Source organism: Fusarium falciforme, chromosome 10, assembly GCF_026873545.1.
Source record: "Fusarium falciforme chromosome 10, complete sequence".
NCBI classification, from domain to species: domain Eukaryota; kingdom Fungi; phylum Ascomycota; class Sordariomycetes; order Hypocreales; family Nectriaceae; genus Fusarium; species Fusarium falciforme.
Genome location: NC_070553.1, coordinates 394,837 through 417,447, shown reverse-complemented (window position 1 = coordinate 417,447; position 22,611 = coordinate 394,837). Strand labels below are relative to the sequence as shown.

Here is a 22,611-nt window from a genome sequence, read left to right as displayed (position 1 = left end):
AGTGCCTGACGGTGGCCTCGTGACCCAGTCTGTGCTCCCCAAAACCCTTGTACAGGGCGCTCCCGCGGGTGAGACAACCCTGTCACCGAGACAGTATGCTTAGATCTGGTTGGGGCACTCATTTATCCTCGGTCGCTCAAGTGGGAAACGCGATGATTTTATAGGGGCTAATGGCCCGACGCGCCAGCCTGTCAGCGTTGCATCCCCGCCTCAGGAGGCAGTGTCACTGCAGATTCGTGTCAGCTCGTGGAGTCTTTGGAGGCCTTCAGACATCTTCACATGGGGGAGACCTGTCATCTTGAACCCCCCCAGATTATCAGGCATAGCCCCCGCGCTCGTGTCTCATTGCATCTCTTTCCCGCGCTCTTGGTAACCATTTTCAGCTTTCGGCATCATTTTGGCTCAAGATGCTTCCCGTCCCCCGCTCCATTTTGCCGAGCCAGGGCCCCTGAAGACAGAATCACCCCATCCAGTAGCAGACAGCTGGCGCTCGACTTTTCGTCAAGGATTGCTGGGCGATCAGCGAAACGCTTTGGCTTTCTAGAAATTTTGAAGAGTAATAAGTCAGGCCATGGCAGAAATGAGTCATAAGGTTAATGCATATATAGCAAGCAAAATGACCGGGCCATATAGTAATAAAACGAGGTATTACATGATGTCTTTACAAAAGCGGGTGGCAGTGTTGCTTCGCTCGGCAAACACATATTACCTAGCACGGAGGAGCAATTCTATCTTCCCACTTGAGCTTCATGTTTCTTCAACGATGGAGTAAAGTCAAATTTTCGTCGCTGGGCTTCTACGCCATTAAATCTTCCCCATCGCCTGAAGGATAGGATCGAGGAACAAACCATCAACCACATCGACATTCCAACGAGGCCCATCCCCAAAGCAAACGCCTGTGTCGGAAAGCCTGCATTTTACCCGGCTCAGTGCCTCTCGCAAGTCGCTCTCGCCCTCGTCTCGCGCTGCCTTCTCAAGAACAAGAAATGCACTGTTACCAGCAATACTCCTCACGCGCTGTTCGATGGCGACACAGGATAGCCACAGGCCGGGGTCCTTCCCCCTGGCCCGATAATCGGTTTCAACAAGATTACACAAGACCATGCCTAGGTCGTTTTCTGCCGCAGAGGCATGCTCTGCGCTAATGGAACCAGTTTTCTTGAACTCCAATCTTGCCTCAACCATGCGTCTGATAAAAGACATCTTGACGTCCTGGGTTGCTGTCGAGTGGCCCAGCCCGGACTTGATAACCGTGGAGGCTTCTGCATGTGGATGCTTGCAACCGTTCAGACTGTGGTCCATTACAGACCAAAAGAGCAGGCCAGCAAAGGTCTTTGAACCGGGCCCTAGATAAGGTATGATATCTTGCGGCGGGAGTGAGACGCGTCTGTAATGCATTGGGTCGAGCCATATGCCGCAATCAAGACGTCGTGGTGTCGGGTTGGAGACTTGCGTGAAAGTGCCAGTTGAACTCTTGGCCTTGTGAGTGAAATTACCACTCAAGACATCGACTGTAATATCCTCATCTCCCGAAAGTGGTACTGTGTCTTGCAAGGGGCTGTCTTTGGTTTCGAGGCCAGCAAGATTGGCCAAGTTGGCGATGGCGTCGAGAATTTCTCTTCGCTCATCGCCGTGCACTGCATCAACAGCTTTCTGAACTCCCTCTATGAGACGACGATTCTGATCTGACAAAGTTTGAGCGGCGTGAGCTTGGCGTTTGCGAAAGGCAGCCTGTGAACGACGGCCTCTCTCTCGTCTACGCTGGAGTCTTGTTAGTGGTGGTCTCGCTGTGGAACGCCTACTTGGACGCATGCTTACAGTCAGCTCGTCTTCAGCACTTGCAATATCGATGCGCGCAGGTGCCATATTCGTCAAAAAAGCAAGTCGTTGAAATTATGCCGTGTGTCTTGGTCGGAGTGTGATGTTAGGTGATGTTATGTGAGAGTTCACGTTGGTGGATTTGTCAGACTCCAGATTGACCCGAGAGGGCTGCTGGGTCGGTCAAGATTTGCCCGATCACGTAACCGGGCTAGCATGGTTACGCCGCTCAGCCCGGTATCATGACCCATGCGGCTCTGACAGCGGCCAATGCCGGGGTGCCTGGTTACGTGAATTAGGAGATGTGGTTACTCCGTATAGCTGAAAGAATTGAGCCGCATTGTTCGCCTCATAGTCGTGATTCATTTGTAAGGGAGACTGCGTTACTATAAGTAGATAGGATCCAGCTTCTCTAGAGCAGCAACACAACCACTTACACCATCCACTCATCCAACACCTTATCTGTTCCCCAAGTATTTAAACAACCGACACAATGGTCAAGATTGCTATTGCAGGAGGCTCGAGTGGTTGGTCCACACCAACCATTTTCCTACCCTCCTTTGCTAACCGAGGCATCTAGAGCTGGCTAGTGAAGTTCTCGACAAACTTGTCGCCACGGGAAAACATGAAATAACTGCCCTGGTTCGAAAGGTTATTATCTTCACCCCCAAAGTTTTTTGAAAACAAGGCTGATACCGATACAGGACCCTTCGCAATTCCCACCTCGGGCCGGCGTTCGCTGGGTTCAGGCGAACTACCAAGACAAAGCGGAATTGGTTCAACTTCTCAAGGGCATTCACACAGTCCTGTCCTTCATCGCAGCTCACCTTGACCCAGAAAATCAGGCTCAAAAGAATCTGATTGATGCATCGGTTGAGGCTGGGGTTACACGCTTCGCACCATCCGAATGGTCAACGTGAGTAGAGAGATCAGGTTTCGAAGAAGACAAGTTCTCAAAGTTCTGACCGACAATTAGTGGCGTTAAGCTGTCGTCTTCCCTTGATGCCATGCCTTGGTATACTGGCAAGGTTGAAGTCAGTCAGTACTTGGAGAATCTGAACAAGGATAAGAAGGTAGGTCACCGCGAGTTATTCTATAGTCTGAAAGGCAATGGCACTAACCAGGCAAAAGGTTCTCCAGTATACTCGGTTCCAAGTGGGCTCCTTTATGGATTATCTTTGCCACCCTTTCAAGGCGTCCAAGTATATCACCACGCTCCCGCTCAATATCGACCTGGAAAAGAAACGCGCCATTGTTGTCGAAGGCTCTCTGGATGATGAAATGACCTACACAAGCGTTGGAGACATTGCTCATGTGGTTGCGCGAGCCATTGATTATCAAGGGGAATGGCCCGTCATCGGAGGTATCCAGGGCGATAGAATCACCATCGGGGAGCTTCTGAAAATCGGCGAAAAGATCCGAGGTAGGTCCTTCATAGCTCGACCGTCAAGAAGGGCGCTAATTCCATTTCTAGGCGAGCCTTTCACAATTGAGTGGCTCAAGATGGAGGATTTGGCGGCTGGAGAGCTCAAGACCGATAATTACCCTCGCATCGACTTGCCTTCTATCCCCAAAGACCAAGTAGAGGCATTCTCCAAGATGGCCGTTATTGGAGTTCTCATCGCCATGACTCGAGGAGTCTGGACTGTGTCGGATGAGTGGAACAAGATTTTCCCGGACTACAAGTTCACTGGGGTTGAGGAGCTGCTGAAGGAAGTCTGGAAGGGACATTAGGAACTTGAGTTCATTGGAATACTATTCCTTTGTGGAAAGAGTTGAAAGACAAGCGCTTTTGAAGCATTATTCATCAGCTACAACGGACGTAGTAGGTGCATCAGGACACCAGCCCTCCTTGAGCTACATTCTTTCGTTATTGCAAGCTGTGGTCTGACTAAATAAATTTGTACTTTTGTAGGAGGACCATCGCCAAGAGCCAAGAGTGTTCCCCATCGCAGGATATTGCCAATTTCGTGATTCAGCTGTCAGACCAATAGCTCGCACTGTGATTGGCTGACGTCACACAGCGATACGCCGTCTTAGCCGTGAAATTGCTAACGCAGTGTCTCACGTGAATGTGCTCAGCCCCCTCAGAATTGTTGACTTGGTGCGCGGCTCGAGAGCCCGAGACCTGACCCTCTAGTTTCTCTCAAGTTGTTGATATCCCCCTCGAGGGCGGCTCGTCACTCATCTCGAAGCAGTTCTCGCTTGTTAGGTGTCATGTCGGACGAAGAGAAGGAGAAGGAGAGGAAGAGGGACAAGGTGGCGGAGTTCCTGTATGCGCCATTTTTTTTCTTTGCCTCGGTCATCCTTCCATTCGGGTGCTACCCACACGCCCTCCCAACGATTGCCTTATAGGTCATGTTGGATTAATCCGTTTCATGTAGCAAGAAGAATCTCGACAAGGGAGAATTGGCCCTCAAACACGCGGCGGGTCTCGGTCACCAGCCCAATGTCGTCCCAGTGACGGACCCTGTCATGAACGGGCCCTTGCGCCCAGTTGAAGTTGGTTGGCATCCTGTGGGCGGCATTGCCGGGAAATGGTTCGCAGAGGACACTGGGTTGGGTAAGATGATTACCGAGAAGATCAACAAGTATCCGGACCCTACGCAGCACTGGGCCGTACTCGTTGGTGACTTTGCTCATCAATTGTGGATGGTGAGCTCCTCTGTTGCATAACGACGACTTCTTTTGTTGACTGGATTATCGTGCACAGGACGAAAACTTTGATGTCATTTACACGAATGAGAAGATCAACCGAGAAGAGTGGCATACCTTCAAAGTCGGCGAGACGCGGTTCAATGATGACGCAACACGACGGGCTGGTGAGTTGCAGATCCTTTATGACTATCTACTATTCGGCAGAAGTTCTTTTTAGAATACGTGTCTAACGCGGCTCAGGCGAATCCGTCATTCAAAGCATTCGAGAGAGACAGCCGGCTTACAATCTCATCACCAATAACTGCCAGACCTACGCACTGCAGTTACTGGACGCCATTAAGGTCGGTGTGGCCAAGGAATTCGGCACTACCTTGGCTGTCTATGAGAGATTGTTTGGATCAGGCAAGGTGAAGGATCTTTTTGAACATGGAGACGTTCAGGTCCAAGAAGGAGAGGATGCTACCGCTGGCCAGGGCACAGTCTCGTTTGCGCAGCAGGTCATGAACGAGAACACAACCCAGCTGGAGCCAGAGACAGAGTTGAAGAAGCACAAGAAGCTGAGGGAAGAGGCAGAACAGGAGCAAAGCAGGTCGCTGCAGGTAGACGAGGACGAGAAAGAGGGGAAGGAGAAGGAGAAAAGTAGCTATAAAGAGGTGAAGGAGCGCTTTGGGGGTTTCGTTTCGCGATTCAAGCGAAAGTGAGACCAGGTTTCACGAAGGGGCGAGAAGGCGAACGGGAATGTAGTCAGCGCCGAGTAGAGCGTCTTTAATATATGAGACCAATTATTACAACTTTCCAAACGCCCGTGTAAAGCCACCTAGCTCTACATATGCACCAATCTCCTATCCTTGTCATTTATCCATATCCGTTTCGAACCCTTGCATGCCTTTCACTCAAGCCATCTTCGACACCACCAGTTTAAACGACTTCTCACCATGCCAACTCCTTTGCAAGCTTGCCACAAGACAAGCCGGAACAAGAAGAGAAAAGGCTCTCGTCTTGCTCAGAGGTCTGGTCTAGAATCTGCTGAGCAGGTCGGATCTCCTTCTTTGCCACCTCCTCAAGGCCACTGTGATGTTCCAGGAGTTGGCGGACCTGGCTCTGGAAATACAGGGGAGCCTCGTTGACCAAGATCCCCGTGTTGAAGTTCTTCTCAGAAGGGTTGGGGAGCGACTTGTTCTCCTCAGAAGCACGCTTGATGAGGTCGTGAACCTGGTTGAAGTCCTCATCGCTGGCGTCCTTGTGCCTGAAGACTTCGTACTCCACGGAAGAACGAGCAGGTCCAGTAGGGTTGCATCGCATCATGATGAAGAAGTGAGGCCTGGTTTATGTTAGCTCCCTGATCAATAATCTAGATGATATATGTCTTAAGAACTTACGAGAATGTCATGGCAGCGTTGGGGAAGTAAAAGTCGCTGATCATCCTGGAGCTCTTTTCCGACTCTTCGCCCGCAGCGAAGAGCTGTTCAATTTTGCTGTTGGAGCTGTACTTGTCGGCCAAAGTCTTCCAGTTGTAATCAATGTCTTCTTGAGAAGTGTGATCAAACTTGTAGTCGTCGAGGTTGAAAGACTCATGTCGGGCGAGGCGATCAATGCCAGAAAAGTCAGAGGCCCAGGAAACTTCCGGCTTCAGCTTGGCATCCATGTTGACCCAGACAAAACCTCTCTCGTCAACGTGAACATGGAGAGGGAACAGTCCGTTCTTCTTTTTATCGAAGCCCTTCAGGTTCTGATACTCGGGAGCCTTTGCCAGTTGACCGTTGAAACCATATGACCATCCGTGGTACTTGCAAGACAAGATGCTGGCTGTTCCATTGTCCTTGGTGACGACAGGGAAGGCTCTGTGCCTGCAAATGTTGTGGAAACCTCTGACGATACCCTCGTTGTTCCGGATAAGGAAGAAGTTGAAGCCAGCCTCCTCGTAGCGGATATAGGCGCCACTCTCAGGAAGTCGAATTTTGTGAGTGAGCAGGATCCACTTTTTGGAAAAGATGGCTCTTCTTTCCAGCTCATGAATCTTTTCGGACCCGTACCATGTTGCAGGAAGAGGTTGTGAGCTTATTTTGGTGCTGCTGAGCTGTGGAGGGGGGTGGCTGTGGGCTACTTGAGGCTTGGACAGGATACGCCTAGCTGCCACTACCACGATGGCAGCAAGGACGAAGAGGAGAGCAGAGCCAAAACTCAACATCTTGACTAGTAAATAAACTCGCTTGGATGAAGATGATTATCGTGAATAGGAATCGCCTTTTGCAGTGCGGGACGGGATATTTAATGCTACATGCCGCTATCTGAATGATACCCATCATGACCCAGCCCAAGATACGCCACCGAGAGCTAGAGGGGCTTATCATCGGTGAAGATGCTGCTGGACCGGTCAGGTGACCGGCGGCGAGACGGGTTCACACCAAATCGCGAGACTCGGATTGGACGCTCAGGCGAGTGGATCAAGCCCACGTCGGTTGCATCCCGTTCAACCCCGTTGATGTTGCATCTCAAGATAGAACAAGCCAATGTCTATCTTGTATCGGCCGTGAATCGGCGCTGTAGCCCCGGATCAGCTGCCAGAAGCCACCGGCATTATCTGTCGTCGACTTTCCTGTATTGTTCTAGACTGCGTCTTCGCCTCCGCATTCAACCCCGCGTCGATACCGGAGTCCATTGTCCGATCGCCGTTTTGGTCGTATCTTGGAGGCTAGAAGCATGGCACATGATGCCCAATGCCGCGATTAGATGCGGACCCCGGCAACAGGATACACGTGGAAGTGGCACTGGGCCGGACCGGCCGAGAGGACCTCCGTTGACGGACCTGGGAATGCCCCGTTATCCAAACATCAATCACTGTAGATCCTTGGCAATGTTCCTGATGTGATGATACCGGGCCAGCCTACACACTGAAGGGCCAATCGATAAGCGTAGCCTTTTGTAACCCCCGGCAGGCTTATAGCGGCACAGAGGCTGGCCACTGCACTGGGTTCCATTTGCCAAGAAGAGGCTAGAGGCTTGCCTCACTCGAAGACATCGGCAGATCTGTTATCAGGGCCCCGGCGCCTGAGCCGCATCACACATTGGCGCGAGAAGAATAGCGCGAATGATCGTTGTTGTTTCAAATCCTCTGCGATTCGACACCACTAATGTCAGAGAAGTATGTAATGTGAGCTTCTATGCATGAACGAGAACCCCAGTCGTATCCACACTTGTTGATGGATAGCCTGACGCACCCTCAAGTCTGTCTCTCAACGACCCTAGAGTATGACTCCAGTCTTCCAGTCTGTCCTCAGACCAGAATCACTACTCGACATCTCCCAGTACACACAAACTCTGGCAAGATGCGGAAAGAGACTGCGAAGGCAGGCTTGTACAGGCTCCGGCTTCCTTGGATCAAGATTTCTATGAACGTGGAGAGCATTTAGAATCCAGCTATTGGTCCGCCCAGTGACTGTGGTATGCTCAGCAGATGCAACAAAGCGACAGTCTGGGCGCTTCAACCCCGATGCCAACCAATAAGGTGGCTGGAAGATCCGTAGATGTCAATTCTTGCTGTGAGCCTATGCAGAGGATATCAAGACAGAAACCATTCTCTAAGAATAGGCCTAACCGTGCATCTCTTCGAGTAGCCTTAGAGACTCTAGATGTAACGCTCATGCCCCTGTATCTTGCTCTTAAGGACTGCTTTTTCTAAAGATGTTTGGGCATGAATGCACAGATGGCGTGTGTGTGTTTAGACTCGCAAGCCATGACACCGTCTGGTAGTGAAATGCATAGACGTTAAACAAGTCGCTCTAGTCATCACTAAGCCATTGATGCCAGAAAAGAAGCTCATGGATTGGCGATAGCCGAATAGACAGTTGTTGCCATTTAAGTTGTGGTGATAGACCCGAGAATCCGGTATTTCCGCATTCTGGCAGCCTTTTCCATCGGATAAGCTGCGCCGCCTTCCTCATCATTGGGCGGGGCATCCCCTCATTCTGACGTCTTTGAGCAATTGATCTGAGTGTGACCAGTCTATATCGGGTTCAGTAACGGATTTACGGAGCTCTCGCGGCTTTGGACCATGATTGAAAAGTATATGAGCTCGACGGTGTCATGGAATCAACTAGACCCAGACCAGCTGGAATTACCAAGCTAGATCTGGACACAACTGAACATCAACTACAAAATACCCATCATTACTTCAACTTTGAACCATGGCCCCTTCCGTGACTGAGACAATTGCTGCACAGCCAGCAGCCGTCTTGTCTACAACTGGTGCTGCCCAGACAACCAAAGTCCTTGTCAATGGTGTGGAAAAGAAGGTGAACCCACCACAACTTCAAGTCCAAGGCAAGACCAAAGATGGCAGAAAGTTGAAGATGAGGATTCCGCCCAAGTTTGACAACCTGGAGGATGAGAGACTGTACCGCAAGCAGCATCTCGCTGCTGCGTGCCGCGCTTTTGCAGACCGGGGATTTGATGAAGGAGTTGCTGGCCATATCTCTGTCCGCGACCCCATCTTGACAGACCACTTCTGTAAGTGTGCCCCCTTCCACTTGAGATAAGGCAGTGGACTAATGAATCATGCAATAGGGCTCAACCCCCTTGTCAGACATTTCTCTCTCATGAAGGCCTCGGATCTCATTTTGGTCGACGAAGACGGTAACATTGTCGAGGGAGATGAACCTGTCAATCTTGCGGCTTTCACCATTCACTCTGCCATTCACAAGGCGAGGCCAGAGGTCAATGCGGCTTGCCATGCTCACAGCGTAGCTGGTAAAGCATTCGCAGCCTTTGGGCGTGAATTGGACATGATTACTCAGGACGCTCTGCGCTTCCACAAGAGCCACGTTGTCTACACCCAGTTCAAAGGTGTCGTCGACGATGATGAAGAGGGCAAGCGCATTGCACAGGCCCTTGGACAAGCCAAGGCTGCAATCCTCATGAACCACGGCCTTTTGACTGTCGGCCAGACAGTTGATGAAGCCGCATTCTGGTTCATCAGTCTCGACAAGACATGTCAGGCGCAACTGTTGGCGGACGCTGCCTCTGCTGCGGGGTATAAGAAAGTGTTCATTGACGAGGATGAGGCCGACTACACTGTCAGCCAAGTGGGTGGCCCTGAGAAGGGTTGGCTCGCGTTTCAACCTTGTGAGTGACGATCGTCATACGTTCATGGCCCTTGCTAACATGTCTTAGACTTCGATGAACAAGTCGCTAAGTCGAAAGGGGAGGTATTGAATTAATCAACTCTTTCTGTCATTCTCACTTGATCTATTGTACAGTCGTCGTAGCATTTTGAATGGAATACATGTCCGGTAGCTGCCACTTTGAAATCTTTCACCTATCTAGTCCGGCATATTAATCGATAGCCTGTGTTCAGCCTGGAGCAAAACAGGCATGGCTGTCGGATGGAGAAAGCGCTGGATTCTAGGGGACATGCCGGAGTTTGCATCAGAGTTGAGCCGACAGTCGAGACCGGCTGTCCCGGATGTGTCGGATTATTGGTGTTGACAAGGATGCAGTTCGCTTTTATACAAGGGCCTATAAATAGGTATGTCAACTCTCGTGAAAACATTATACTTCCATCTGGAATCCCTCTGAGCTCCATTTAATCGAGGGCTGTGGTTGTCCACGGATCAGCATCAACCTGCCAACGACCGACGCAGCCCTGGATCAGTGTTAAGACGTGGCTATGAACCAGACAATGGTGCCTCGAGAATAATTGATTGGCCCTTTGTTCTGTGCCTGTTGCATTGTGCCTGAATAAACTCCACTCGCGAGCTTAACATTGGATAACAGGCCGCAGGGGTGGATGTGTCAGACGGAACTTGCCATGCTGTGTTGGTCCATAGTGAGCCGACTTTACGAAACAGGCAAGCAGCCCGAGAGTTCCAGGGTTCATGAGATTGGTTTATGGCTGTGCTCTGCACCCAGAATTCATTGCATGGTTTTGGCCTTCGGCTTCTGTTTCTGCTGTCCATATCGACTTGGCATTTCGAAATCGATAAAGGAAAGAAATCGAAGGATAGAGGTTGTAAGAAGGACTGTGGAAACTTGTGTTAACATGCATACCGATTAAGAAGCATATCTCGACGCCGTGAAGTCGGGTGAATTTATTCGACTGCCACTGCGCGGTGAAGCTGGAGCCGATGTCCCGAAGGATTTGTTTCATATGAGCAGCAACACGTGTATGCATTCAAACATGGGTATAGCTTTTAGACAATCCTCCATTCATCCCACATCCCGAGACCCCATATTTCATTCATGGTGAATCATTCACGCTTCTAAACCCACTCCCATGGAATGACAGCAAAACCTATGACAGAGCCTCAACCAACTTAGCCCTTTTGGGGACACCTCTGCGATAGTTCTAAGCCGTTTAGCCGTGACTGAAGGCAGTGCTTGCGACCCCAGGCGTTGCTTGCCCTTCAGGTAGGATCAAAAGCCTTGCAAAACATCCTACAGCGTGGATCGACTGGGGCTACTATTATTTTGAGGCTACAAGCCAACAGACAGAACATGGAGTTTCAAAAATTAATACTTGGGTCTTCAAATATTTAAAGAAGAGGCCGACTGCCCGTCATGCACTTGTTATTCCACATCATCACAACGTCTATTTCTTCAGCAGTTAGACAACACTCCTCACCAACACAACCCCAACTACCTTCAAACTCACTTGCACAATCATCAAAATGGTTCGCTTGTCTCTTTCCACCGTCGCCGTCCTGGCCTCGTCCTCTCTGGTCATGGCCATGCCCTCCCCCGCCAGCAACGACAACGGAGCCCAAGCCTTTTCCTGGGAGAACTGGGTAGAGGGCATCATTGCCGACCCCAATGGCAACCACCTCTCTCCCGAGGATGCTGTCGAGGCATCCAACGCTGCTGAAGCCAAGAGATCTCTTGAAACTCGTGATGCTTCCTGCCGCGGCGATGACGTGGCCGAAAAATCTGCATATGTACGTTTCGACAGTCCTATAGGCAAGTGTGCATGTTTCTAACACTTCCAGGTTCCTGATGCTGTTGCTTGTATCAACCAGCTTGCTAGCTATGGTGACAAGGCTTGCAAGGCCAACAGCGCAGTCACCGTCATGTGCAAAATTGGTGGTGCTCAGATCACCGCTGTCGTTCCAGGTGGACGCTACCCTACCTCGGACACTTGGTAAGTAACACCTTGACAAATCACTCAGCATTTCACTGACACCGTGTTTAGCCAGAACATGGCCCGGGCTGCGGGCAAGATTATGGACAAGTGCACCAGGGCTGACCAAACCGTCAACGGTGCGGACTACTCATTCGGCAACGGCAACATCGCCATCCAGCTCAGTGCACCCACCGATGACTAGATTAAGCTCTGGTCTACTCTATGGATTTGGGATTGAAATATTTTGAGACGCTGGGACTCTTTTTTGGGACGCCCTTTTAGAAATGTGCGGTGTCATGTCTGCCTTTGCGGTCAAAGAGGAGTTGGAATCGTGTACATAGTCTTCACTTTCTATTTTGTCAATATTATGGGTTCAGTCATTGCCTTCTTACTCTGCTCGGCGTCTTCACATTTCGAGATTACAGGCAAGAATATGTCCTCAACAGCATATGCCGAATGTAAAGAGTAGTCGTGGAGAAGAATGTCTCATCAGGGCTCTTACCTATCTAAAGTATTTGAACCAGGCTAAAGCTATACCAGCTATTGCAGCAGCCCACGGAACTGCTTTTCCTAAACCTTTCCTGAGGCCTTCTCTTAACAACACACTGGACTTTTTATCAAACCAACCCTTTTCATTGAGCCTGGGGAACTTGCACTTTGGGGCCTCCTTGCCCAAAAACTTGCACAACGGATCCCAACCGTCTTCGAGCTTGAACTCAAGTAGCCTCTCAGGGGGTGCCAGTTTCCTTACCATCGCGTAGCGTTGGCGGTACTTGTCCCGAGCCTTGAGCTCAGCATCTCGACTAGACCTTATCCCAGCCCATCCTTCCACCACGCTTTTTTAAACCTTTCCGATGGGGTGGATGTAGGCTGTATCTAAATGATACACAAGCGTTGAAAAGGGATGAAACATGTTCCCTATGATGGCATGCATGTAGCTTTCGTACCACTGGTCAATATCTCTCTCCACGAGGACAACCTCGGCCTCGGGATATGCAGCAATCAGATCGTCGGCAAAGGCGATGGCGTGTGTATCTGAGCTCACGGCCCCAAACTAGTGGAGCAACTGGTCGAACAGCTCGCGGCCAAAAGGCTTACCCTTGCGAAAGAACTTGCGATCGATTGCATCCTGCCACATCTCGTTATCGCCGGAGTGGGTTGTAAGCAGGTGAAACGAGTGCCAACAGGGGATCCCTAAAGTCTCTAGAGCCCAGGACATGGCTTTCATGTAGATTAGCGAAAGATGCTCTTAAGAAATGGCGATGCCTTCCTACTGACTGGCAGTGCCTGTCTGGTTGAAACCTAGACAAAGAACTTTCATAGGCACGCTTCGCAGTTTGCCCCGAGGCCACTCGTAATTGATAGGCTGGAAGAGGTCTGGGTAACGATCTCGGATAGTTGCCATGGTCCGTAGTTGAGATAGTTTTGGGATATGAGAAGATGAGTATAAGCAGAGGAGGAGAGATAAGGATAGGAGTAAAAGAGCTATATATTTTATTTCTTAAAAGATATCCCTTTATTTAAGAATATAAATTATAAAATATATTTTAATATATTAATTACTTAGTATAATAAATATTTAAATCAGGTTATATATTATATTAATTTATTATTAAAATTATTATTAAAATTAATAATATTTATATATTTATATAAATTAAAGTATATATATTATATATTAAATTAAATAAATATAATAACTTTATTTTATAAATTTTAATATTTCATTAAACTTAATATTAAATTTTAATATTAAATATTCTTATATTTATAGTATTTTAAGAATTATTATAAATATTATACTTAATATTTTATATTAATATTTATTTTATTATTTTTAGAAAAAATTTAAAATATAAAAAAAAATTTTTTTTAATATAAAATATAATATATATAAAATATAATTTTTTATTTTTATAATAAATATATAAATTACTTATAATATTAAATAAAATAATTTAAAATAACTTTATTATTATTTTATTATTATATATTAATTATTATAAATATTTAAAATATTTTAATTAATATTTTACTAATTTTAATATTATTAGTTTTATATTTTTTAATTTAGAATATTAATAAATTTAAATTACTAAGATATATTTATATAATTATTAATAATTTTTATAATAATATACTTAATAAGTAACTATCTTAGATAAGTAAGTATCTTAAAAATCTCTTAACTTATATTATTTCTATTTAATTAATTAATTCTTAATTACCTAATATATTATAAAGTAATTATAAAGCTAGAATATTTATAGCTCTTTAAGTCTTTTAAAATATCTAAAGATAAAATATTTAATATACTATAATAATATATATAATCTCCTAAAAGACCCTAGGTTATTAATAAAAAGATATTCTTTCTAAGTATAATATTATTATATAATTATATAAGCTATTTAATCTAAAGAAATAAATCTTTATTTATTTTATTTTTAACTTAGATTTATAATGATTTCTCCCCTAATTATATAGTATTAAAGATATATTTAATTAATTACTTATTAATTATAATATATTATTTATTAATATATATTAAGCTTTAAACTTTATTATATAATACTTAGAGCTTAAGATATATTTTATTTATAAATATAATTATTAAAGAGCTAAATATAAAATTTTAATTATTCTTTATAGTTAATTTAAGCTTATAATAAATATAATTATAAAATATAATATGTAATTAAATAATATTTATAATCTTAATAAAATTAGCTTTTTTATAAATATAATTATAAATAAAATAATTATTATAAGCTCAAAAAGGTATTTAAAGATAAAATTAATATAGCTTAGAAAGTAAAAATAAATTATAAGTATTTAACTAATTAATATAAAAAGCTAAATAATTTAATTATTTATTATTAATATAAGTTAATATTACTTTATTAATTAATATCAAAAAAATAACCTCTTAGGTAATTAAATAATTATAATAACTTAAAATAATTAAATTAATAATAGAATTAATTTTAAGTAATTTAAATATTTTAATTAATATATAATTAATTAATTAATTAATTATTATTATTTTTTAATTCTTAGTAATTATAAAAGTTCTTAATCTATTAAGTTTAAAAAATATTATAAAAAAGATTATTAAATTTTATATATTATTTTATTTTTTTTTATTTATTTTAGTTTTATAATATTAAGTATTTTAATATATTAAAATAAACTTATAATTAAAAATATAATAATTAATTAAATATTTTATAATTTATATTTTAAAAATTAAATTCTTTTTTTAATTTTTATATAATATATAAGATTATTATAATGAAAACTTTTTTTAAAAAAGGTTTTTAAAAATATAAAATATATTTGTTTTTAATTTAAAAATTATAATCTTAAAGCTTAATATATAGCTATAAATACTAATATTTATTAAAAAAAAAACTAAGCCTTTAATTTCTTAGATCTTAAAAATCCTAAAGATAATACTTAAGGCTAGATTTTAATTTATATACTTAGAAAAATAAATTAAAAAGTATTAAAATAGCTCCTTAGAGTTAATCTTTAAAGCCTTAAGGTCTTATAAAAAAATAATTATATATTAAATTATTTTATTAATTATTAAAAATAAATACTTTTAAGAAATAAATATAATAATTAGTTAATATTAAAAAGTAAAAAAGATTTAATTATAAATTAAAAAAATTATAATAATAAATTAAAAAAAATAAATTATTAAGTAATTAATATTAATATATAAATAATCATTAAATTATTAAAAAGTAATAATTAACAAAAATTAATATAATTAAGGAAAGATATTACACAAAAGAGAGTATAAGCCCTGATAGCCTATACCTCTAGGCTAATAGGCTAAAAGGTCTGCTGCGCCTGTCTTAGTTAATAGATAATAGCGTAATCAGGCCCTATAGAGCTATAGGCTACAGGGGCTTAATAAAAGAAGTATTACAGGTCTAGTTAGATAGGCGAGAGTAGTATAATATTTATATAATATAATATAATATAACTAAGTATTTAATATTATAATATTTATAATAAGCCTAGCTATAATATAAGAACTTATTAAATAATAATTAATTAAATAAATTTAATAGCTTTAAGGACTAAAGGTAAGATAAAATAGGCTTTATATAATAAAATATAAATTAGGTATAATCCTAACTTTAATGCCCTTATATAAATTAAATATAATTTATATTATATTATAATAAAATAAAATAGAAATTCTACCTTGCTATATAAAAATAGGCAAAAAAGAAAAGAAAATATAAAGATAATAATAAAAAAATAAATATATAAGAGGGTAAAAAGGCTAATACGACTAGGGATTTAGTATTATAGTATTTATAGTAAGACTAGCTATAATATAAGGACTTATTAGGTTATAATTAAGATATTAAGAGAAGAATATAATAAGTAGTTTTAATAAATTAAATAATTTATAATATGTTTATTATAACTTTTATTAAGAAGGTTAAGAGTTTTAAGATACTTACTTATTTAAGATACTTACTTATTAAGTATATTATATTAAAATTAATTTTATTTATAATAAATAATTAATTTATTAGTTAAATAATATAATTATAAAATAAATCTATATAAATTATATGTTTTTAAAGCTAATATACAATATATTTATTATAAAGTAAAGCTCTCTATATAGATTGCCTTAAACTATATATATTACTTATTATTACTTCTAAAATAATTCCCTCTTTCCCTTTTTAGACCGTGACGAGGCCTTCCTAATTGGGCCTAGTCTATCAAACGAGCTAGCGACAACGCCGGACGCTAAAGGCACGTGGCCACCCTCAGAGCTACTGTACAGGGTCCAATCCGACAATATCAAGGAAAGGAGATAAGGCGTTTTCCGCGAGTTTAACCCAAGGCGGCAATACTTTGTATCTCCGGAGCTATACACAGCTTATGAGGCAGTGCGATTAACGAGTAGTGCGTGGTTAGTAGAGAGCTATTCGACCTTCAATAGGACATCGAAGTGGGTCCTCCGGTGCCCTGGGGCGCCAGGACGAGCAGCCTACCAGCCCACTAACATACCAGGCCAGGTTAGGTCGTGCGACGCTATTCTTGGCCGGGGCGACGATTTCGGGGACGAGTCGTTCATCAACAAGTTAGGTTCCAAACCGATTCATGTTATTCACTGTAGGCAACTAAATACCGGTAATTTGATCGATAGTTCGATTGGTCAACCACTATGGCGGGCATAGCATCTCCACTGGCTGGGAACATATCCATTCACGATCGATGAGGCACGTCACATGCCAATCACCATCCACAAAGATGTTGCTTGGATGAAGGTCCGAGAGGCTGTCGGGAATGGTCAGGAAACAGTCCAAGCTATTACAATGGAGAGTAAACATAGGCTGGTCGTTAATAAACAATATTTTCTTGGATATGTGATGCCGACAGCAGCCAACACAAGACGTTCCCAACAAACACCCGACCCGGCTGCTTCACCGATTCATAGGAACTTATGTTTCTGACCAATGCCATGAGCTATATCGGCATGCAAGGACCACTGGCAAAGGGAAGATGGATGGACTGGAAGCGGGAAGTCAAGACGACTGTGGTGAGAAGACGAGGCGCGCAAGGGAGGGGATGACGAAACAGGAATAAGGCCCACGGAGCAGTTTTTACTCAATGCTACACGATCATAAAAGTACAGGAGCTGGCATGACGGCGCTGCGGCTCTCATCAACCTCGGAATGCGTCAGTGGAAAACACCACGCCGTATCTACGAGCCTGCAGAAAACTAACAAGGGAGCTGACGAATGGCATAAGTCCCAACTCATCTATGGGTATCATTAATATCATGCCGGTTCGCCCTCATCGTCATCGTCGTCGTCACGTTGTTGCTGATATTGTGCGAAAGAATGCCGTTAGGTAGCATATCCATGCTTCAGTGGCCGCAATGGTCGGGATAGTGTTCATCTCCCAGTTCTTTGATGTAGCGGTGGGCTTCGTTGGCGATGTATTCCTGGATGAGGGAGCAGTCGCAGTCGGTGTGCTGCAGGAGCTTCATCTTGAGATGATGCACCTCCAGCGTCAGGTCGGCGACGCGTCTCGAGAGGTTGCGGTTGATGCGCTCTATATCCTCCTCGTCGGCTATGAGTCTCCTCGCGTCTTCCCTCTTCTTGACGCGGAACTTATTGGACGCCACGCGGTTCCTCTCCTGAACCTGCCTGCTGTATTGGTCCTCCACTTGTTCAGGGGACGCGCTGCTGTTGGCATTGGTGTACTGGATCCTGCGGCTCTTTGATTCTTGCGGCCGTTCTTCGTCCGTAGCTTGCGGCTTGTTCTTTCGATTGGAGCCGCGTCCCATGGACTTGGCCGTTGTGCGCTCGGTGGTGCTTCGTTTTCGTTTCCTTTTGTCGGGAAGACTCGACACAGACTCGCGACGGCTCTCGGCGACGGAGGATGACCGTGATGACTGTTCGAGATATGAAGACCCGGAGATTGAGGGCGGAACGGGGTACTCTTGCGGATGGGAGAAGTCGGGTGAGCCCGCGATGTCGTAGTAGGGGTTGAAGTCGTGCCATTGGACCTCATCCTGGGGGTAGTAGCTCTGCGTAGCGCGGAGCCCCTCGAACGAGAGTGGAAGGTTCATCGTGGCGGATGGCCACCATTGCTCCAACGGAAGAACTTGGTCGGTGTGGGCGCTCATGGTCGCCTCATGCACCAGGTGACTAGGGACAAGAGGAGCACTGTGGGCCACGGCGTAGGAGGCAGGGTAGGCCTCTGTGCAGAGGCCCAATGTCAGCAAGGCTGCCAGCAAGAGGAGGAAGCCATACCCATTGCGTGAGACACGACAGTGTAAGCAGGGCGGTATGTCGCTGTGAGTCGCTTGTTTCGAGATTGCCAAGCGAATTCTCTGAGAGAATTGGGCTGAAAAGAGATTGGGAGAAGAAGAAGGGGAAGGCGACTGCTGATGACAACAACCCGTGATATACTTCTCCAGTGGCAAAAATATGGAAGATCGAAAGAAGAACGATGAGCAATGGATAATCAAGGTTAGCTTTTAGAGCTGGGTAGGTGTGGACAATGTGAGATGGAAGCCAACGGGACCTGATGCACAGACACACTGGGCGGCGATCTGTTGGCCCTAGAGCAAGAGGGGCAATGGCTCCGAGTACTCTGTATACTCTGTATAGTGGATTACGACCGTTGCAATGTCCGAGCAGGTGCCCATTGGGTCCAAAGATACAGGACCAAGAGTGCAGCTCGGCTGGACAGGCGCCATGTATAATCTTCCGTTCTTGGAGATGGACAGACAAACAAACCGTGACAAAGCAAAGAGAGGGCGCACTCAAGGTGGGAATTCGACGCGCGTTGAAAGTGTTGGAGCATTGGCATCAGTTCACCATGGGCAGAGACGAGTCCTCGCAGAAGCACATCTCAACCTCCGTCTTTGTTTCTCTATCTGTTCCATTCTTGTTCCCTCGTTTCTTGCCATCCCCATGTCGAATCGTAAACGGGAAACAGATTGGAACTGCAGTAGCGTAATGGCATGAGACTTGACCAGGTGATACTGGACGAAGAACTTAGAGAGTGTTGTTTTGAGGCTGCGGGGCAACCCCTCCCCGCCCCACCTGGGACGGCCTCCTCTGGCTCCCATTGGATAAGCCATCACGGAGCTGCCTCCGATGTCCCCTTATTCGTGGATCAAGTCCGGTTGAGACGATTGGCGCAATCACAGGGGGCCTCCCTTGACGTCAGGAGAGTGGGCCTTCAATGGTGGAATCCAGTTCAACAGTTGAACAGCTGCTACCGTGCGAGCCGTCTTTGTACTCGTCTCGCCATATATACATGCTAGGGAGCCCCAGTGTTGGGGCTGTGCTGCGAGAGTTGCCTCTTGTTGCAAGTCCTGGAGAGGGCAGAACAACAAAGCCGGCACAGTACGGCAACCCGCCCTCGAGGGATACACCTGCAAGATCCCCTTATCTACGTGGCTGTCCGCCATAACACATGCATCCTTTTGAGCTGCTCCCAGAGACTCTAGTGCCAGGGGAGGCGACGTCGGTGGCACCTTGCAGGACCGGTGTTTGACAGTCAAGTTGCGGGAACAAGGTCTTGACGCCCATTTAACCGTTCAGAGAAGCTTGAACCAGGTGCAGGTGAGTAAAACGACCGCGGAATGATATCAGGCACCTGTCCCTGTTCCCTAACAACTGTTTATCTCGGCTGCGACATAACTGGTCATCATGTGCCCAACTCCTCCAAGGACGAGCATGCCGTCATCACTCGGCTCTTCTGGGTCCTTTGGACATGTATTACACCACCAGGGACGGGTTTTGCACCTTTGGATGCTACGGCCCGTAGGCTAGTTGGATAACAAGCAGTCTGGCTTATCTCATGAGTGCCCATGAGCCTGCAGTGAGGTATTTGCAGGGGGGTGGGGCTAATTAAAATACGCCAAAGAAGAGATGTATTAGCTTCTACTTATTTCTCTATGGTAATAAATATACTAAAACTTCTAATTATTATAAAATATGAGTTTATATATATTATACTAAAATCTCATCTATAATCTCGTAATATTACTATTAACCGTTCTGAAAGGCTTTTTTTTTTCTTTTAACCTTATTTTACCTTATTAATATCCATAATAAGTAAAGTAGTTTACATTTATCTATTAATAAATAAGATTATATTCTTTTTATTATAATTTAGTGTTAGATTTATGAGCTTAATACCTCTTTTTTAATTAGCTTTCTTTATAATATTTAATAATATAAGGTATTAAAAATATATTTTTACTATTTTTTATGATTTATATATCTCTTTTAGTTTAATTATATCTTATAAAGCTAAGTAAGATAATTATTAATAAATATTATATTAAGAAGAAAGATCTAATAAAAAGCTTATTAAGAGCCCCAATATAAGAGATAATTATATATAATAAAACCTTAATTAATTACCTTAATTAATATATTTTATCTTATTATTATTAGTAATAATAATTATTAAGATTAAAATAACTTTAATACCTTTATTATTAAAAAAGTAATATATTAGCTTAGCCTTAGGCTTCTATAAGAATAGTTTTTTTTCTTTTTTAATAGATGTATTTTTTTCCTATAAACATAATTATAAGAAATAATATAAGGTAATTATTTCTCTAAGTAATCTAATTAATCTAATTAAATAAAATAAAGATATATTAATAAAGAATTTATATAAAAAAGTATCTTAGATTAATACTTTATTAATAAGGGTAAAGATTATTTTAATTAGTTAAAGTTATAACTAGTCTTAGCCCCCCTATTAACCTTTTTATCTTATTAAAGTTCCTTAGATATGCTATAGTTAGGCTAGGTTATGCCAATAGTCCCGTAGCTATATATATAAAGGCTATAAAAGAGGTCTACTAATAAGAAGAGGTTATCTATTACATGGCTTTATGCAAGCCCGCGGAATAATAGGGTTATATACTCTGTGTAACGATTATGTGTTTCCCAAGGGATAAACCGGTCGTGCTAGGTTTATATTAGCAGAGTGTCACGGCCATGACAGGGGCCAGGCGGAGAAGCATGGCAGAAACACTCTGACTAAGCAGGGACCGAAGGGACCAAAGGTCGCTCACATTAGCCCAAGGACCGAATGCTAAAAATATTAGTCCTACCCTAGACTAAACCAAGAGAATATTAATCCAAAGATTAACTATAAGTATATAAAATACATTCATTTGTATTTCTTATATAGCAATTACCTTAGCTATTAATATAACTTAGTTATACTTAATACCTTAAGCATATTACCAAATATAACTTATACCTACCATTACTTAGACTACGCCTAGTACTCTCTGCTAATATAAACCCAGCACGACTAGTTTATCCCTTAGGAAACATATAATTATCACATATTAATAGCTCTTATTTAGTAGTATATTATATACTCTAAGTAATATTATTACTATAGCGCCTAACACTAGATCCCCTTCTACCTCTCGCAGTAAACTACCTATTACCCCCCAATAGAGATAGCCCGCAACTAAGCCAAAAGAACCTAACATCCCGATAGACATAGACGACAACAATAAGAAACATATTATCCCGGCCTTACATAAGGATAAAGTCTATAAACTTAAGAATAAATATAATTACTTAACTACCTAGCATAATAACCTCTTAGATAGTATATAAAACAACGCCAAAATCACTTAAGAGCGACTTATAAGCATAGAAGCATCTATAAACGATATATAGGAATACTTCCGCTAAGCCATAAAACAGCAGCAGTAATAATACTAGCAAACAATCAACAAACAACAAAACCAGATTAATCAACTCATCACGCTCTAAGCCCAGCAGAACGACCTAGCATAATAGTAGGTTCACAATCTTAGTAGCCTAACATTCAAACATAACGCCGCTAATACCACCTACAAAGATATTAGCAAGATCATCAAGCCCAAGGACCTAGAGCCATTTAATAGACAAGCCATCCACATTAGGATATTCCTTATATCCCTTAGGGCATACTAATAGTATTTCCCCACTAGGATAGCCAGTATAAAAAGCAAGGTCCTATATGCCAGTAAATACCTTATAGGTAGCACACTTACTTAATTTAAGCCTAAGCTATGTAACTTTCTTAAAAATAAACCTACTAAAGAAATATAACTCTTTTTTACTAAATATAAGAACTTTAAGGATATAATTAGGCATAACTTTAAAATTATTAATAAAAAACAATAAGCCACATAGAAACTTAAGAACCTATAATAAATAAAGGCCGCTTTAACCTATATAGCCAAGTTCATATAGATTACCTTATTCCTTAACTAGGGAATAAGCGCCCTCTAGATTATATTCTATAAAGGACTTAAGGATAAGGTTAAAGATAAACTCTATAAAATAAAAAAACCTAATAACCTTTAAAATTATATTAATATAGCTATTAAGATCAATAACTAATAGTTTAAATAATATATAGAAAAATCTAATAAGGGATAAATCTAGGGTAATAAGAATAATACTAATTAGTCCTAAAAAAGGGAATAA

The 22,611-nt window shown here is 42.8% G+C and overlaps 5 protein-coding genes and 1 pseudogene across 6 annotated transcripts, besides 1 other annotated feature; 4 read left to right on the top strand and 2 right to left on the bottom strand.

Moving 5' to 3' along the window:
• Window positions 1-804: 804 nt before the first annotated feature.
• NCS54_01206100 (Hypothetical protein) lies at window positions 805-1,866 on the bottom strand (the record flags this gene model as incomplete). Its single annotated transcript, XM_053157311.1, has 2 exons — window positions 805-1,761; window positions 1,819-1,866. 2 exons carry the CDS (start codon window positions 1,864-1,866, stop codon window positions 805-807), a joined length of 1,005 nt encoding a protein of 334 aa, XP_053013286.1.
• Window positions 1,867-2,311: 445 nt separating this feature from the next.
• NCS54_01206000 (NmrA domain-containing protein) lies at window positions 2,312-3,552 on the top strand (the record flags this gene model as incomplete). The annotated part of the gene is made up of 6 exons (XM_053157310.1): window positions 2,312-2,345; window positions 2,399-2,469; window positions 2,523-2,734; window positions 2,795-2,891; window positions 2,950-3,241; window positions 3,293-3,552. 6 exons carry the CDS (start codon window positions 2,312-2,314, stop codon window positions 3,550-3,552), a joined length of 966 nt encoding a protein of 321 aa, XP_053013285.1.
• Window positions 3,553-3,960: 408 nt separating this feature from the next.
• On the top strand, window positions 3,961-5,177 carry NCS54_01205900 (annotated as a pseudogene). The gene is made up of 4 exons: window positions 3,961-4,091; window positions 4,203-4,473; window positions 4,532-4,640; window positions 4,717-5,177.
• Window positions 3,961-5,177: a sequence feature.
• A 229-nt stretch (window positions 5,178-5,406) lies between these two features.
• NCS54_01205800 (Rieske domain-containing protein) lies at window positions 5,407-6,664 on the bottom strand (the record flags this gene model as incomplete). The annotated part of the gene is made up of 2 exons (XM_053157309.1): window positions 5,407-5,797; window positions 5,856-6,664. The coding sequence occupies 2 exons, from the start codon at window positions 6,662-6,664 to the stop codon at window positions 5,407-5,409; spliced, it is 1,200 nt and encodes a 399-aa protein (XP_053013284.1).
• A 1,996-nt stretch (window positions 6,665-8,660) lies between these two features.
• NCS54_01205700 (Hypothetical protein) lies at window positions 8,661-9,692 on the top strand (the record flags this gene model as incomplete). Its single annotated transcript, XM_053157308.1, has 3 exons — window positions 8,661-8,982; window positions 9,040-9,597; window positions 9,646-9,692. The coding sequence occupies 3 exons, from the start codon at window positions 8,661-8,663 to the stop codon at window positions 9,690-9,692; spliced, it is 927 nt and encodes a 308-aa protein (XP_053013283.1).
• Window positions 9,693-11,141: 1,449 nt separating this feature from the next.
• NCS54_01205600 (Hypothetical protein) lies at window positions 11,142-11,792 on the top strand (the record flags this gene model as incomplete). The annotated part of the gene is made up of 3 exons (XM_053157307.1): window positions 11,142-11,405; window positions 11,457-11,608; window positions 11,660-11,792. 3 exons carry the CDS (start codon window positions 11,142-11,144, stop codon window positions 11,790-11,792), a joined length of 549 nt encoding a protein of 182 aa, XP_053013282.1.
• Window positions 11,793-22,611: the final 10,819 nt, after the last annotated feature.